Genomic DNA, 18,085 nt, shown 5'->3' with positions numbered 1-18,085 from the left:
TTTAGACTTCATCAACACAAAAAATTCCATGAATTTGCCTGCTTAAGGAAACATCTTTCCCATTAAACGTATTGCATCAGTAATAGCTATGTCAAAATGACATCATATCTTGATCTAGAACATGTAATGTTTCCCAAATTAAAGAAGAAGAAAAACCAATAGAGAAAGATAAAGGGAGGAGCTTTTAGGTCATCAGCACGAACCACTTAAAATAAATTAGAGGTGAAAATTCCTGATAAAACAATATTTTATTAGAGATGAGAGCTGACAGGGGCAAAGGTCATTCCTTTGGGAAAGCACTGGGGAAAAAGGTAGGGTTTTTACTTGGTTTTCAGGCTGATCATCACAAAACCCTGTCAAAGGTTTAAAGTCGTACGTGATAGAAAAAAAAAAAAAAAACAAGTTTTCAACATTAAAGTATGCATTAGATAATCTTAAAAGCCTTTTGAAGTTTGGATTTTTCAACGAATTGAGGAGGACTTTTGAACTTTGTAAATTAATTATTCGCACATTTAAAGTGTATATAATAATTAAATTGCACAAGTCTCAAAAGTGATCATCAGCATGTTCTATTTGGGATTTGATGGCAAGAGTGGGTAAGAAAAATGTTAGTTTTTTCCTTTTGCAAGTTGCTCTCCCACTATCCCCCACCATTTTTTGAAAAGCAAATAAAAAATGGGAGGTAATTCTTCTTTTAATTTCAATTGAAAGAATTAAATTTTAATATTTATCTTTCGACTTGTACCCACACAAATCTTTAATTTTAATGAGAAATTAACAACGATCAAACCTAATGCTGCTAGCATCTTGTATTTACATGGTATATGACATGGCTCAATGATGTGTTCACATAACCCAATTCACATCATTCGTTATATGGACCTGTCAATTATCACACCACATATCACATGAACGAAAAATATCAATTATCATTAAGTTTGACATCTATTAATCTTTTGTTAGAATTACAGATTTGTGTAACTAAAAATTAAAAAAATAAAAAAAAATGAATACAATAAAAAGATTAAAGCTTAATTACATAATTGAACACAATTCAGAGACTTTGTTTTAAGCTATTCATTCATGCTTAACACTGATTCAAATTTGGAATCAATTTATAGAGTTACTTTTTTTGCCTTTGGGCTCTTCCCATTTAGATCTGCTGTTGGGCCTAACCCGCCCAATAAGAGCCCTTTTCTTTAAGCCCATTTTGAATCCAATTGTCAAATTTTGAAGTGGCCCAACCCAACCCAGCCCATGTTGAAATCTCTAATTCTCACAAGCCCAATCTCCAAAACCAAAAATCGAAGCACGTGACTGCCAGGTAGTCTCAAGGGCGAAAGCAACACTTTCAGGCACGTGGCTCATCTCAAACGCAAACGCAAACCAGGGTTTTAACTGCAGCTGGCAGTTACTTTCCTTGAAAGCGTTAGGACCAATTTCGCACGCGTTCACAACGACAATTTCCAAGCAAACCAAAACCCTTAACGGATATGTTTCGGTTTTGCTTTAGCCTACGCGTAAGTCACATGTCGGATTGGCTGCCGCGTTCCACGTGGCAGTTTCCCACAGGGCTCCATGACATTGTGTTAAACTTTCTACCAAACTCTTTTATCTTACGTCTCCAATGAGAACTCGCCACGTAAGTCCGACAACAAGATCACGAGGTGTACACGTGATTTCCCGCGCTGATACACGGCTTTCCTTTCTTAATCGGGGCATTTTCCCTCCCTGTCTCTGACCCGAATTTAGAACGAGTCTTGGTTTCCAGCACTCTGGTCTCTGGTTTTCTTATTCTCTGCCAAGGAATCTCTTTAGACTTTGATCCCAAATTTCCGTAAATAGCACTTACAAACTTTCTCTTATCTCAAAACTTGAAGAGAAGATGAAGTGGGCGGTGAGGTCGCCGATGAAGAGGTTGCACGTGAAGGTGAAACCTTTGAAGCTTGAAGGGTTACGCGGAAGTGAGGAAGAAGATGAAGGAGTTAGTAAGAAAATGGTGTTGGTTGAGATGGTATGGAAAAGACCCAAGTCTGGATTGGTTCCATTTTACAAATCGTCTTCAAGGCATAGAAGGGATCGTAGCAGCGTGAGAATTGTAGGAAATGGTAAGTCAATCGAATGGGATGATGAATTCGAGAGCTTATGCGATTTTCCATCTGTTTCCAAAGATCGTGCTTCTGGTTCTTGGGATGCGTTGTTCAATGTCTTACATGTAAGCAATTATTACTATATCCCCATCTCCTTTTTGATTCATTGAAAAAGAACTTTGGATTTTCTTTTTGGGTATTGATTTGTTGGGTGGATCATAGGGGGAGGACGGGGAAAATAGGGGTAGATTGGCGGTGGTGGGGAAAGTTTCGTTGAATTTGGCTGAGCTGGTATCGGAAATGGAGTGTTCCGAGATTGAAAGAAAGGTTCCGATCACGTTGAACGTCGATGGTTCGGCCATCAAAGCTATTCTTTCGGTAAGTTCCAATGTTCGATTAACCTTTTCTTCGTCCCAACTCATTCTGCATTGGCTCCTCTCTGTTTCAAATATTTTATTCCATACTTTGTTCTGTCAAGACTTAGACAAACTTTGAATATTTCATGTTAGTTTATTTAATTTCTGGAATTAGAATACTATTATTTTAACTTAGAGCAATTTCTGACTCTGTCATGGTGCTGAGCTTATGATTAAAAATGGAGTCACCATCAAACTTAACCAAGCTGTTTCTGTCTTACCCTTCTTAGTTCTTATGTTAATGTTATAACAGAAAAAGGAAAAAAAATTCCAGATTATAGCTTTCTATTTTTAGATAATTGAATTTTATTTATCCAAGAAAGCAGTGTGATGGCCTCTGCTGTAAAGAATCAATTGACAGCTTTATATCACCAATTTCTGGAAGATAATCCCAACTAACTTATTATAAGTAATTACTTAATCAATGATTATGGTAAAACTTTTGTTTTTGTGAAGATTTTAGTGAGCTTTGCGGAGGTCAGAGGACCACCAGACACGGCAGGAAGTGTCCAAAGCTCAGCCGAGTCAAACAAGGAAGATGGGTTCTTTAAGATGGTGAAGGGGTTGACGCGCCAGAAGAAGGAAAAGAGGGGTAAGACCAGCTGTCAAAAGAAGCAGCCGAGTTCGTGCGACTCGGACGAGTCACTTATATTTGACTCAGATGGCTTGCATGGGAGTGAGTCCACCACCACGAGTGAAAGTAGCAGCGGCGAGCTGAGTTTAGGACCTGAGTTGGAATCGTCCCAAAGTTTGGAAACTACCCAGAACCACATGGTAAGGCTGTTCCCCCGGAAGAAAAGGCAGTTAAGTTTTAGATCGTTCAGGAAGAAAACAGAGTCGTTGACTAATGAGAACAGTGAAAGTAACGAATCTGACGTCCACCAACGCCCTCGAAGCTGTTCTGTCGTTGACTCCCAGGTTGGTTTTGTCTTTTCTCTGTTTTATTACCAATCACTTCATTTGTCAAGTTTTGATTTTGAGTAGTAGCTAATTTTCATGATGCTTTCACTTCTTGCAGGATTCAAGCTGCTGGGAAGTGAAAGAATTAGTCGGCAGAAATGAACAATCAAGGCTCAAAACCAATGTGTTCTTTGCCTCGTTTGACCAACGGAGTGAGAGAGCCTACGGGGAGAGTGCCTGCACGGCCCTGGTCGCAGTCATCGCCCACTGGCTCCATTCAAACCAGGACTTCATGCCAACAAGACTTCAATTTGACAGCCTGATTACAGAAGGATCATCAGAATGGCGTAAGCTTTGTGACAACATAGCTTATACCAATTCCTTCCCTGATAAACACTTCGATCTCGAGACCGTTTTGGAAGCTGATCTCAGGCCTGTAACAGTCTTGAAAGACAAATCGTTTACTGGGTTCTTTAGCCCTGAGAAATTCGAGTGCTTAAAGGGTGCCATGTCTTTTGATGAGATATGGGATGAAATAAGCAGCGACAGAAATGATTGTGCCCCGAGGGTTTATATCGTTAGCTGGAACGATCATTTCTTCGTGTTGAAGGCTGAATCAAACGCTTATTACATCATTGATTCTTTGGGTGAGCGGCTGTTTGAGGGGTGTAACCAGGCATACATGTTGAAGTTTGATGGCTCGAGTTTGTTGTATGGGAAGAAGGCCGGGAAGCAAGAAGCATGCAGCTCAGAGGAAACAGGTGAGGCGGAGAGGAAGGAGGGAGGTGGCGAAGAGGTAATTTGCAGTGGGAAAGAGTGTTGCAGGGAGTATATTAAAAGGTTTCTGGCTGCTATACCGGTCGGGGAACTTGAAGAGGAAGAGAAAAAGGGCACAGCGTCTACTTTCTCTCTTCACCAGCGACTGCAGATTGATTTTCATTATAGCTCTTCTTCTTCCTCCTCCTGCTCCTCCTCTGCAACTTCTTCAACTGACTTCCTTATGTAAAGCAAAGAGTGTTTTTGAGTTCTTGTTTAGTAATTTTCTTACTCTCCGAAGTGTTCATGCAAAGAAATTGATGTACAACTATCTTGAAACTCGATTAGGTTTAGTTCGATCTAATAAATTATCATAATAATGCAGCAAAATTTGAAGATTGTAACGCCCTACCATTAGCTTTCGGTTCATAACCTACTTTCCAACCTGAAATAGAATCAATATTGCTCCCATTTTGATACCATGCTTCATCATAAATTGATCAGAAAAGCTGAACTCCCAGCAACTCCCCAAGCTTAAGTAAGAAGCTTTACTGAAACATTAATCTTCTCACTATGATCAAACCCATATAAAAGCAAAGGATGGAATAATTCCTACAAAACGCCCAATCTCCATGCTGGGGATTCCTCGATCTTCTCAATATCAACCTTGAAAGATGCCTCAGGTTCCCAATGGCAGACTCAAAACGTAGATGAAGCAGCAAGAGTCAGTCATTTCTATACTTTCAGATGCCCAGGAACCTTTGAACCTCCGTCCATACTTTTGCAGATCTCTCCCTAAAGCTTTTTAAAGACAAAATTACATTATCAGAAAGGTCCATATTCTCCACCACAATCAAGGTTGAAACTTGAAACCAAGAAAGATTAGAATCTGACCCCACCAATGGCAGCTCAGTACTCAAAATAAAGAAAAGGCAAACTCCCCCAGTCATTCATTAATGATTTCCACCCTTCCTAATTAGACCAAGTATACAGGGCCCACATAACGGCCATCAAGAATATTGACTAAGAAAATAATACTGGTTAGATCTTGTAAAGAGACCTTGTCCCCTACTCAGCACTCATACAAACAATAGCTTTTTCTGCCAGATTTTTCATTTATTAGTTCTTGCCCTACCTTCTTAATCAAACCAATCAGACAAGTTGTCCACCGATGAGATAACTTGTCCATTGATGAGATTATTTCTTCTAATGGGTAAGTTTAAGGCCAGGTGAAGAGAAAAGAACAACTTTTCCTCACAGATAACATACTGTCCATGTGTCACAACCACAACTAAGCAGAAATGAAAGCTGATCACAGAAAAAGCCTATGGCTAAGTTGCCCCCAATACAGTACCCAAAGCATTTATATTATTCTTATGCTTTTCCACTTTACTGTTTTCCAGGGTGTTTATCAAATAAAGCCATGGATCAGACAGAAGGAAATAGCGGTATCAAAAGTTAACATTGACTAATAGGGTTTAAAGTTCTACAAGCAGCAACATGTAAGACAACATTCTTTATACATTGCGGATCAAGAGCCCCTTCAGTCCGTTTGTTGGTGATTGCCTCGTCTAACTGAAACTCACTCAATATTTACACCTCACATTCTTGCAACGTTTAAACACACTGCTCATCAACACATAACTATAACTACAAAAAGATGGCAAAAAAAGAAAAAAAAAAAAAAAAGAGCTTCAGCAGCACATACTCACCAAGGCCATGTCAATGGTCTAAAGGGACTGAGTCTAGGATCCTGCACTTTTCATTCTTCCAGTTAAGTGGCTGTAAGGAAGCTTTGGCGGCAAACAAAATTGCTGATCCACTGTTGGACCATAAACTGTCTTTCTCTTTCTCATTGTTGCATCTACATTCACATGCTCACCTTCTAGACTCCATCTGTTTAAAGATGAGTTCAAAGGGTCATCTCTGTTGCTCCTAGGAAAGGAAGATAACATTTTATCAATTGATGGTGTCAGATCACCGAACCTGTTCCACTCTAGGGAGGTGGAACCAGTGTCTTCAATTACCTGAGGCCGACTCTTTCCAACACTCAGGCAAGGTATCGAAAGAGGGCCCAACCGCAACGATAGATCACAGGCATTTTCATGTGGGTTGTTAGAAGTATTGCTCACATCCGTTTGGTTCATGTTATTTGAAGAGTCCACATCAGAAGAGAAGAGGTTATCAATGACACCCATCTTAGCAGGCTCTACCGTGTTAGAAATTGACTTGGGGAAGATTCCAAAACCATGCTGCATTTCTTCAAATTTAAGGTGGTTTCCATAGTAAAGAGGATAAACTGAATACAAATTAGGAGGAGGATACTTCTCCATAGGTAAGCATTGGCTATTACTAGGAAGAGGCCCATTCTCAGATGCAAAAGGAAACTTGTAAGTGGTGCAATTACTGTCCTGGGCAATGTGCTTCTGAGATTCAGAGCCCAAATGAGTCACGTTCATGATTGTGGATTTCATGAAGCCAGAATAACTCGCCATGAAATTTGGGTTAGTTGTGAGATTTGCTTGAGTAGTGTTCTCTGCTTCTTGAGTGCCCGGGCTAAGGTAACACCTCGGATTGCAATTGCGTTGGCTCCTCAAGGTTCTTCTTGGGGTGCAGCCTAAATTGAGAGCAGCTAACCAGCAATAAGATAGATAAATCACATCTCAGGGACAAAAGAAAGTACACTTTATAAAAGGTACTACATTTGAAGGCAGTGCTCTTAATGATTAACCCAAAAAATATCCAGAAGCAACAAAGCCCCAATTGCGAATATGCATACTTGGCCTCAAATTCAAACAGAGGAAATTAGCCAGCAGAATTGAAAGGGTACCTTCAATACAAGGTTGAAGAAGCTCTCCTGTTTCAGTACTCTCATCGCGTTTAATGATTGTGTTAATAGCATCATTTGTTCGATCCCACAGGGATTTAAGGTCCATGTACTCAGCCTGCGCAATAATTAGAATGAAAAATATTAACTTGACAGATCAACAGAACCAATCCCACCCCCTCCATTAAAGAAGAAGAGAAGAGAACCCAACGCATTTACTACTAACAAATTTATTTGGTCTCCAAACTACACAAGGAACGAGCAAAACGACAGAAGATATCGTGATCAAGGTTTGTTCTTTCCATTTAAAACTTAATATAGCCAAGCAGAGGAGGATGAGCAGTGTTAAGTTTCAACAGACAGTGGGCAAAAGGAGAAAATTTTTACCTCAGAATTGGCTTTGGAATACATAATTTCTTCTGCTTTCAAGACAACAACAGGAAGTTTCTCTTGCCATTCCTTGTTCTTCTTGGTTGCTGAGCTATGAATCTCGTTTACAACTCTAAACAAAATCAAATACATATAAAAAAAAATACTAGTGACAAACAAATCTACTAATTAGATATACTTGCACATGAAAGAAATACAAAGTGAAAGTGGGAAAGCACCTGAAAATTTCTTGAATGAGAGAACCTCTCATGGGTTGGTGTCTATCACTGTGCCAAGCTCTTCTCTCACAGACATAAGGTCTTGGACCTGGTCTAGGCATCTTCAATGATTTTGAGTGAAGAAGAAACGGAGAAGAGAGAAAGGCTTTTGTTTCTTCAAAGAGAAACAAAAGGCCAGGCTCTGTAGAAACTTGTGGTAGCTTATGCTTTTGGTTTTCCTTTTTCATACACTGACCAAAAAATGCAGTACTGTACCAAGCCAAATATAAGCTGTGAAAGAGAGAGAGAGCGAGAGTGAGGGAGAAAAGAGGATGGGGGGTTTCTTGGTTTGGGGCTTTCTTTTTCTTTCTTTCCTGTCACAAACTCAATAATTTCAAGGGGGTTTAATTGATGAGTTTGGTATGTCCCCCACTCATCCACATGCCTGCTTCCCCTAGCCCCAGGAGTCTCTCTCTTTCTCTCTCTCTTTCCTCTTATTTTTTTATTGTTTCTTTGGCTCCTTTTTTACTACCTTCCTGTCCTGAGTCCTGACCATACATACATGCTAGTGGTAGGGGTAGTGGAATTGATAACATTGTCACTGTCGGTGGCATCTACGTAACCCCAACCTCTTACTCAGCCCCCCCCCCCCCCCCCCCACCCACTCTGCAAAGTCTTTGTAATTTGCAAAACTTCATCAACACACTGGCAAATCCCCTTACTCTTACAATGTCTCAATACACTCACAGGGCCAAAGCTCATGCTTTTGACTGTTGCTTTTACCTTTTTTGAGGGTTGTCCTGATTGCCAAAAATAGAAAAATTAACCTCAAAAATTATATTCTACATGTACGTACATACCTACAACATGATTCATCCATGCATGCATGTATCCATCAAGAAGCATGTGTTTGTACGGATAAAAAGGATTAAAAAACACCCATCAGTATTCAAGGTTTATCGTTTCACTAGTGTGTCTTCCATCAGCAAAATTCACCAACTTTTTGCTTCATTGCAGCCATTGGCCAAGAAGCTCTTCTGGGAAAACTGCAAACTTTTTAGGTGCGTGAAGGAGTGAACCGTGTGAATGATCCATGCAAGCAGCGTAGGCCATGATCTGTCCACGACGGAGTCCAAGCCTTAGCCCGTCCCCCTTCTTTTTGGGCTGGAAATGGTCCCGTTGTCGATGGGTGGGTTGGCCAAAGCTTAGCCACCCACTAGCCGACACACCCCGTTATTCACTTTTCATCTCCTTTTTCTAAGTTAAAGTAATTAAGGATTTAATTAACATCATAATGTAAATGAAATAATAAGTTAAATTTAGAAAAAAAAATTGACAAACTTAAGCTCTAAAATGAATATTAAGCTAGAAGACAACAATCATTTAGTTGAATTTTGTTTAGTAATAATAACATACTTAGAATGTGGGTCCCACTTTGCTTGCATGTCAGCCACGTGTGAATCCCATAAAATTAGTTTTAAGGTTTTAGCCACTGACTTACCATAAGAAGAAAGAAATTTCACGCCCCGTAGATATGGAAATCCGATTGACTAATTCACACTAATATTACCAGAAAAAGCAGCATTTCCATTGCCTTCATTATTATCTTTACATAATTACAAAAAAATATTTCCTGTATTATTTTCCGCCGTCGATTTAGCTTACCATAAAAAAATATTTCCACAAATCCTCCTGCTGACACCAAATCCCACTTTTTCTCTCTCTAGATGTCACTCTCTTTCGCTCTCTAGGATTTTTTTCCTTTCTCTCTCTCTCTCTGTGTGGCTGCTCAGTGTCTGAAAGTCACTCTCTTTCCACTCCAACGGAGGAAAAGGATCAACCATGCTGTCCCCAACCCCGCTGTCTCTTTTATGTGCTCTGCTCCTCTGCTTGCCTTTAGCCGTTATTATTACAATCAATTCTCCGGCGGCCACCACAACCACCACCGTCATCGACGGTTCCGGAGACAACCCAGTCCCGGATTTTGTCCCTGCAGCCAAAACCCACCAAAGATTCTCCTTTAAACCACCGCCACTTCCGCTAGAAGATGACAAATCACTGTTCCGAGTCGCTGCCCGAGTCAGCTCCAAGCCCCTTCCTGGGTCTCCTAAAAAGATTGCATTTTTATTCCTGACCATAACGCCTCTCCCTTTTGCGCCCCTCTGGGAGCTTTATTTTAACCAAACCCCTAGAAACCTCTTCAATATTTATGTCCATGCCGACCCAACTTACCCATACGACCTGCCGTTTTCAGGCGTGTTCTCTAACCGAGTCATCCCTTCGAAACCCGCTCTCCGTTTCACCCCTACTCTCATCTCTGCTGCGCGGCGGTTATTGGCTCACGCGCTGCTTCATGATCCATCAAATTACATGTTTGCCCTTTTCTCCGCCACTTGCATACCCATTCACTCGTTTAACTTCGCTTACAAAACCCTAACTCGGTCCAAGAAAAGCTTCATCGAGATTCTGAACAACGAGATTGGGAGTTACGACAGGTGGGCGGCGCGTGGGCCGGATACGATGTTGCCGGAGGTTAAGTTGGAGGATTTTAGGATTGGGTCCCAGTTTTGGTCCCTGACACGTAAGCACGCGAGGCTTGTCGTTGGCGACCAGAAGATTTGGGCCAAGTTCAATCAACCGTGCGTGGTATGGGACACGTGTTACCCGGAAGAAAATTACTTTCCCACCCTCTTGCACATGCGAGATCCACGTGGCATTGTGCCTGCCACTCTGACCCACGTGGACTGGAACGGCAGCTCCGATGGTCACCCCCGCATGTACGAGGCATCCGAGGTGGGCCCCCAGTTGATCATGCAGCTTAGAAAGGACAAGCCTAGATACGGGGACGACGGAACCAACGACTCCGATTCGTCCGTGATGCAGCGGCGTGACCCGTTCTTGTTCGCTCGGAAGTTTTCCCCAGATTCAATCCAGCCCTTGTTGAGTATAGCTAGTGACGTCATTTTCAAAGATTAAAGGATTTTTGTTTATGAGGTCGTGTGAATGGTATTTTTGTAAATTTCCTTCTTTCTACATTCTAACATATAAAAAGGGAAAAAAGCTGGGAAAGAACCCAGTAATTTTGTTTCTGTCAAACGTGCCCTTATTTTTCGCCCCTTTGTCTTTGAGTGAACTCGATCCGGGTGACCCGGTTTGAAGAAATACGGGAACAAGAAACGTCAAAAGGCAGAAACGTTTTTGTCTTCTTTTTGAGGAATTTTAAGGTTAATAAAAAAAATCAATACAACAAAAACACAAATTAGTAGCGAAACACGGTGTTCGAATTTGGTGGTAGCGAGGCTTCGATTTTCGAGCCACCGCGTTTTCTATCTGGGTTGGACCAGCTCATCCGGTTTTCTTTTCCGGTTCTTCTTTTTAACTTTTAGGTGGGTTATTTACTGCTAATCTTATCCATTTCCCCTTTTTAACCTTTCCACAACGGTGTTGATTGACCATTTATCTTTTTTGGTCGGGACCACTTTTGACATTGACTTCCTAGTGGTTCTTTTCTGACACGCGCTGTGACAACACACACGTGGCAACTTTATTGGGGCACCAATTAGGAAAATCTCTAAATATTAAGAGCAATTTTTTTTAGGAAAAAAATTTGTCCAAGATGTAAAATATTTTATGGGTAGATAAATAAAAATTCATTGAGTACGTAAAATATTTTACTTTCTTCAGAGGAGTAAGGAATTTTTTGGAGAAAAGAAAAAAGCTATTATATTAAGCCTAGCAATATAAATTTGATGAATTCGTAATATTTAAATTAAAATATTAAAAATTAAATAATATTAATATTTAACTTTAAAAAAATTAATTTAAAATATAAATATTATTCAATACTATTAAAATTAAAAAAATTCTGAGTAAAATCATTAATGTAATTAATATTTTTATTTATAAATTGAATAAATTCTATTAATAATTATAATAAAAAACATTTTAATTATCATCTTTTAATTAATACACATTTTAAAATATAAATTTTAAATATTTTACACAATTGATGAATATTGATACTTTTATAGTGTTATGATAAAAAATATGAGATGGAATTTTTTTTGAAAATTATAACTTTCTTTCATTACAATATGTGTTTAAATACTTTGAAAAATATCATTATTAGTTTTTTTTCATTTTCATTTTCAATTTTAATGTGAAAACCAAATAGTAACATTGTTTTGTAATCACTTTTCATTTATCATTTTAATATTTAAATAACTCTATTGGTGATGATAAAAAATATTTTTCACAAAATGATTGAAGTAATAGAAAATGTTTTCGATAATTTATCAAAATAATAAAAAAATTAATTTTTTTATAAAATATTTTACACAAATTTTTTTTCAGTAAATTATTTTCTAATTAGTAATAGGCCCTAAGATTCACAATCTAAAATCCCAAAATGGGTTGTCCTGATATTCACCATAAGAATCTCGTGAATGGTCTGACTGCTGGCACTTTAGTACTTGGTAATAGGCAAAGTACGCAGAGGAATCTGCAAAGGTGGTAAAGGGAACCAAAGAGCCTGCATGGAACCCACTTCGTAAAAAGATTTGAGTTATGCTTTAATGGTTGCTGATTAATGTCCCTGCTGCTGAAGCAAAAGCACCCTTTTTACAGTTTACTACTGAGTAGCAGTAGCAGCAGCTATCACGAGCACTTGTCGGCTCAACCACCGTAAATCTCATGTTCGAACAACTCTCAATCTTCTTGTCTTGTCCAAAACGAAGTACATCGACACGTACTGTTTTTTTCTTTCCAAGTTTCATTGTCTCCAGAACCCATACTTCCTAAACCAGCCCAACTAGATACCTACTTTTCTAACTCAGATTTGAAAGTCCAATTCCATCCGGCCTGGCTATTGAAAGTCTTTCAACATAATCTACTCGAACCCCTATTGAATATTAAAAGTTTTATCTAAACTCGTCTAATGATCCATTATAAGATATCTGAATTTATATTATCGAGCTGGATATTCATCAATATCAGAATAACAACTACCCATTTATATCCTTACGAAAGACCAAAGCCGAACAAATTTAGATATCCCACTGCTTGGTAATGGTTTGCCAACTCTCTTTCTTTTAAAGAAGGTTCGAGGTCGTGGTAGTGGTTTCCATTGCTGTAGCCAATGGTATCCATGGGGCAACCTGGCTCACGAACCAAATGAACTAGTCCATGGATTGGATGGCCCATCTAACCTCACAAGACTAGCCCAATTCGGAGAACAACTTCTGACCATAAATCGGCCTAGCTCAAATTATTATTTTATTACAAAACTAAAAAGATTGGTAGTCAACAGCACGTGAGGTGGTGGTGGGACGGATCACCTGTCATTAGTCCCAAAGGACCCACAGACAGCTGCTGCTGAGCTGACCCCTCGATTAAGACAGGCATATTTGTAGGTGATCCATGATTAAATGTAGTGGTACCAATCTTTTGACTTCTAATTTGCTTTATTATCCAACTAATTGCTTTCAATTTTCAACCCTTAGGTGAAGTCCATGCATCAATGTTTGCCTCTGCCAGGTATACAGTCTCTAGTTAAGAGGTAAATGTGTAGTTTTATCGCTCCACGAACCGGCCTTGTTGGATGGAATATAGAGTTCATACATGAAGCAATCCAGATGAGAGGCCATCCAACAGAAAGCAACTCAGATGCCATTATAAAAGTGTTTGAAAGTAAAGCTGTATCATTACTTAAAACAAAAGAAAAAAGTTAAAGATGCCGTGACATGGTGTGTTTGTGGCTCTATTTTAAATCTAGTGGAGGAGAATATGAAACAGGGAAACGTGGGTCATGACCTATTAATGGGTTTGTAGGAGAATCCGTGGACTAGGTTCCCTGAGCGGTTGTTTTCAACCCAATACCGAACAAGACAACGTTGTTCTTTTCCAAAGAACGCCATGAATCCTTGATTTGAACCGCTGATTTGAACTAAATGTTTGGCTATGCTTTTATTCTTTTTCTCTTTATTTTTTCCACGCTCATGTTTAATCATGGAGGAGCAGGCGTGGCCACGGCGGGGGCCACCTGAATTCTGCTTGGACCACCGTTTTTGAGTTCGGGGTTCGGATTCTCCTCGAATGTTAACCAGGAACAAAGAAATTTTATGGACTCAAACAAAGGAAAGAATCTTCCATGTCACTGTTGAACTAAAAGGCATAGGCATCCAATGCTACCATTCTCCGAGAATGACTGCACATCTCCTGAGCAGGCAAAATCTGAGGAGTTGCAGCAGTAGAAGGGTATGTTCCAGGGAGAACCAAGCCTTACCCAGCAGGAAAACACAGAATTCTAATGTCACATCAATATATCAGCAAGGGCTTAAGGTCCTTTTCATTTCAACTGCTTCTCTTGTTCACATTGCGGCTTCCAAATCCACACAACAGACTAGAGCACATCGATTTCATTCTTTATTTATTTATTTATGATGAAACCTACCTCAATTATACTATAAATATCAACTCAATCATTATTGTGGTAACAAATTTTCTAGGTCTTTCACCAGGGTATTAAACAGCAAATATAACAATTTGGAAGACTTGATTTCCAAGGTCAATTGCCAGATTATCCTCCCAGGTATAAATCTATTACTACAATATGTCAATCAGAATTTCTATTCAATTAGGATATTCCTGTCACCTTCATCTATTTAAATTAGGAACTAGGAGCAATGAAGCAAAAGTGACCAATATGGTCAGCTATCTTATCAGTCAACCTAACACAAACTATTCCACCAGCATAGCTTAACATGTAAAGAAACATCCAAGCTTAGCAGTATAGCATACTAATTTAGAGGAAAAACCCTCCATGGATAAGAATGTTGAGCCCACAAATATGTGCACTGATCCCAAATAGCTGTCCAGATCAACAAATCAGGCATTCTGCTTTAAAAAGCTTAAATGTTGGTATAAAGCAATACATAGTTCTTTCAGAACAACATAAGGGCAACAAAGAGGTGCATGCATTAGCATTGCAAGAAACCCAAACCTAACCTTCTTTGTCGCTTCACCAACTAAATTGAAACCAACAACAGACCTAACCAGCGTGAGATGTTAAAAGTTGACATGATAACCTATAAATGGTGATGAGAATAAGATCTTCTTGGATAAACAACCTCAATTAATTGCAATAAATTTTAAATTTGAATTACTACGGAGTCATGGCAATGGTCTTAAGGAGACGATCACACAATGAACATAAGAATGTTAATAAAATTCTAATATTACAAAGCACAAAGAGACATCAAAAACAGATCATGAATCTCCCTGCATCAAAATTCCCACAATCAGTAAGCATTTGAACTCAAGTCTCCTCTCTCTCCTCTCCTCCCCATTTTTGTGCACAAATTGCAGGAACAACATCATATCATCCCAAAGAAACGAAAAAAAAAAAAGAGAAAACTAGAAAACATAATACAAAAGGTAGGCAAAGAAAGGTCATCTATTTATATGTGGAAAAATCAGTAAGGTGTATAGTAATACCCGGCTGGTGGCCCCATCCCATTGACTGGTGGCATTCCGTAAGGCATCACTGGCATAGGACCTGGTCCATGGTATCCAGGATTACTAATCTTGGCCAAACTAGCTTGACCTTGCATCCCATCCCTTGCATATTTCTGCCATACCTGCTGTTCCTGGACAAGCAAATGTTGTTTCTTCTCCATGTCAGCCATTTGTACATATGAAGGAGGTGGAATGCTCAAAGATGCAGCAAATGGGTCCTGATTGACATTCTGAACTGTTCCATCCGGTGCCGGAAGAGCTAAAACTGGTGTTGTGCTCTTCCCTGGCCCTGGCAATGCCACACTACTGGCACTCCCCCCACTCAACTGGGCAGTACTAACATGCTGCCTCACCATTCCCTGATCATACATGCCATTCAACAGTAACGGATCAAGCCCACCACCCAAAGCTGCCTTTTGCCTCGACAAATTACTAGCTGACTCAACCAAAGCCAATTCCCAATCTGCCTTCCCTGGCTCAGCAGCTGGGGTTTGCCAAGCAGATGTCACTTCAGGCTGCCCATTGGATGGGAAAGCTTCCCATGACCCATTACCATTATTAGCTGGAGGACCATTAAACAAAGCCAAAGCCAATTTGTTCCCCTGATCATCAGCTGTGACAGCATCATCCCTCAAATTTACTAAATCTTCCTGTGGTTCTGGGGGCTTAACAGGCGCAGGCTCTGGTGGTGGCGGTGGAGTGTAATTCTCTGGTGGAGGGAGTGCCTTTATTTCATTCATATCTGGTGCAGGCTCTTCCTCTTTTGGTGGAGGAGGAAGCTCCTTTCTTTCTGGACTCTTTGGCCTCTTAGCTCTATCCCTCACAAACTCCTCTAATGTCTCCAACAACTTACTTGTAATCCTCTGCACCTCAGGATACTCTGATGATCTGGCCACACCCGTATCCTTACACCAATTATAAAATGCAATCAACTCATCAATCTGCTTTGCCGCACTCGCATATGCATCAAATGCCTTAACACAATCAGGGTAATCCATATCAAAAAACCTATCAAGCAAAACAGCCAAAACCTCACAAATATCTGCATATAACTGAAAACTCTCTTTCACAACAGGATACAAAGCAATCAAGATCATCCTACTATTCTTGGCCAATCCTGTAGGCCGACATGACAAGAACCGATCCAACAACCTCTGCAAGTGACCCATCTTCCCGAAAATCCTCTCAGGCTTCATTTCCCTCAATGGGGTCACCGTTTTCTTCTCCTCTCTTCCATCTCTACCCACTGCCTCACTCATATCCCCATAAGACCTTGTTCTCCTAGTCATCCCATAATTTCCATATCCGTTATCACCTCTAAAATCCCCATAATCATACTCATACGGCCTTGGTGGAGGTGATCGGAAATTATCTCTCCCACCATATCTATCATCAGCATTTCCATGACTACTTCCTCCCGCCCCGCTGCCTCCACCACCACCTTTCCTATCGAAAAGCATCAATTCAAGTCTTTGATCCAAATACATCGCATAAGTTCTCACAAAAGCTGAGTGATCCCATGAACTCGAGTGAGCCTCATCTCTAAAATCTGACATATTCAACAACCTCGTACCTCTCCTCGTAGCATACAAGATCCCTTCTTGAAACACAGGATCTCCATCATTCAACAGCCTGTGAACAAGCACCAGCGCTTTGAGGGCCACGATCCAATCACGTGTCTTCCCCAGGCGCTTCGACACGGCGGACACGCACGCCTGAACGTAGCCGCGCGAGTAGGAGGTCATATTGAGGATTTCTCGTATGTATTTCTCGTCTGCGGGGTCATCGTCGTGGCTCGTCGCTTTCACGATTGCTACCTCGAGGTCCGGCGCCATGTTGCTCGCTACCTTCGCGATTCCTATGCTGGTTTGGTCCTTAACGGCCCCAATCGCTTTTCGAATCGTGCTCGGCGCCATCTGGACCGTTTGATTTCAACCAAATTTACCTCCTTTTTCTTTTGGAAACTGATCTAACGGTAAGCACACTAAAATGTTCAACTCCAAAGTAGAAATCTAACAAAATTGAATTAAGTAACTCTCATTAAGATAAATTAATCGATTAATGAAGTCCAACTGCAAACGAGGAAAAAGAAAAAGAATAAAATTTTCGTCCTTTTAAACCTTACCTTCTAGATCTGCGGCGTAAGAAGGAGAAAAGTGAGAAGCTTAATTGGCCAGTCACAACGGCACCGGATTCGTTGACCTTTTTTCCAGCCAATTTAGCAACAAAACGGCGACGGTTTCTTCTTTTTTTTCTAGATTCTTTCTTTCCCTGTGTAAGAAGAAGAGTGGAGAAGAGGACGGGGAAAGCGGAGGAGGAGGAGGAGGAGGAAAGAAAGAACCAGAAATAAAGGAAAGAAAGGTGGATTTAAATAGTGGATTGGGGTCCGGCGACGTGGAGAGATCAGGGCCGTTAGGTCGGATGTAAGAGATCTGGTGAGAGGCAGCTATTTCAGCGGAAGTGTCGGAGGGTGCTTGTGCTTGTTGTCTGACAGAAAACATGTATGAAGAGCAGTGAGAGAGAGAGATGGAGGTTTTGATCAGATGCTTCGCGGCCATTAATTAATTTGCAATACTACGCGTACGGTTTACGGTGATGCCGACATTTTTTTTTCTTTAAAATTTACTAAAATAGTAAATCTGTTTTTTTTTTTTTTTTTACTTTGGCAGTGTGTCGGGATCCTTGCTACATGGAGTTGCTACCCAAATAATTTTGCTTTAAATTTTTGTTACCAGAATTTATTCTAAATTAAGAACTAAAATGACAAAGAAGTATCTTTTTATCGTAACTAATCATTAAGTTTCCATTTTATTTTGAAATATTAACAATTTAATTCAAAATAATTATATAAAATATTTATATATCATTCAATTATATATATTAAGAGTGGAATCAAGAGTATGAACTGTGATGGTTGTCATTTTTAATTTTTAATTTTTTTAAAATTATTATAAATTTTATATTAATAAGAGATTAAATAGATTTAAGAATATA

The 18,085-nt window shown here is 39.8% G+C and overlaps 4 protein-coding genes across 12 annotated transcripts; 2 read left to right on the top strand and 2 right to left on the bottom strand.

Annotated features, from left to right (window-relative positions):
- The first annotated feature begins 1,737 nt into the window (after positions 1-1,737).
- On the top strand, positions 1,738-4,573 carry LOC18587788 (EEIG1/EHBP1 protein amino-terminal domain protein). The gene is made up of 4 exons (XM_007011793.3): positions 1,738-2,215; positions 2,313-2,468; positions 2,963-3,424; positions 3,525-4,573. Exons 1-4 carry the CDS (start codon positions 1,886-1,888, stop codon positions 4,410-4,412), a joined length of 1,836 nt encoding a protein of 611 aa, XP_007011855.3. The 5' UTR covers positions 1,738-1,885; the 3' UTR covers positions 4,413-4,573.
- On the bottom strand, positions 4,553-8,071 carry LOC18587787 (histone acetyltransferase). Of its 6 annotated transcripts, none has more exons than XM_018127886.2 (5): positions 7,598-8,069; positions 7,377-7,491; positions 6,993-7,107; positions 5,875-6,794; positions 4,553-4,963 (listed from the first exon to the last, which is right to left on the bottom strand). In XM_018127886.2, exons 1-4 carry the CDS (start codon positions 7,822-7,824, stop codon positions 5,908-5,910), a joined length of 1,344 nt encoding a protein of 447 aa, XP_017983375.2. In that variant the 5' UTR covers positions 7,825-8,069; the 3' UTR covers positions 4,553-4,963; positions 5,875-5,907. The 6 variants fall into 6 exon arrangements, with proteins under 6 accessions (XP_017983375.2, XP_007011853.3, XP_017983376.2 ...); XM_007011791.3 differs by lacking the exon at positions 4,553-4,963 and having other exon boundaries at positions 5,511-6,058; positions 6,190-6,794; positions 7,598-8,071; XM_018127887.2 differs by lacking the exon at positions 4,553-4,963 and having other exon boundaries at positions 5,511-6,058; positions 6,149-6,794.
- Positions 8,072-9,233: 1,162 nt separating this feature from the next.
- LOC18587786 (Core-2/I-branching beta-1,6-N-acetylglucosaminyltransferase family protein) lies at positions 9,234-10,665 on the top strand. Its single transcript, XM_007011789.3, has one exon. It carries the CDS (start codon positions 9,419-9,421, stop codon positions 10,550-10,552), a length of 1,134 nt encoding a protein of 377 aa, XP_007011851.3. The 5' UTR covers positions 9,234-9,418; the 3' UTR covers positions 10,553-10,665.
- Positions 10,666-14,199: 3,534 nt separating this feature from the next.
- Positions 14,200-17,604, bottom strand: LOC18587782 (ENTH/ANTH/VHS superfamily protein). Of its 4 annotated transcripts, none has more exons than XM_088809516.1 (3): positions 17,217-17,604; positions 15,071-17,060; positions 14,200-14,661 (listed from the first exon to the last, which is right to left on the bottom strand). In XM_088809516.1, the coding sequence occupies exons 2-3, from the start codon at positions 17,005-17,007 to the stop codon at positions 14,625-14,627; spliced, it is 1,974 nt and encodes a 657-aa protein (XP_088665642.1). In that variant the 5' UTR covers positions 17,008-17,060; positions 17,217-17,604; the 3' UTR covers positions 14,200-14,624. The 4 variants fall into 4 exon arrangements, with proteins under 4 accessions (XP_088665642.1, XP_007011848.3, XP_088665641.1 ...); XM_007011786.3 differs by having other exon boundaries at positions 15,071-17,055; XM_088809515.1 differs by having other exon boundaries at positions 15,071-17,103; positions 17,217-17,603.
- Positions 17,605-18,085: the final 481 nt, after the last annotated feature.

The sequence above is a fragment of the Theobroma cacao genome, chromosome 9 (assembly GCF_053813885.1).
Source record: "Theobroma cacao isolate CCN51 chromosome 9, ASM5381388v1, whole genome shotgun sequence".
Taxonomy (NCBI): Eukaryota; Viridiplantae; Streptophyta; class Magnoliopsida; order Malvales; family Malvaceae; genus Theobroma; species Theobroma cacao.
Note: the sequence above shows the minus strand (reverse complement) of the source record. Positions and strands in the feature narration are given on the sequence as shown.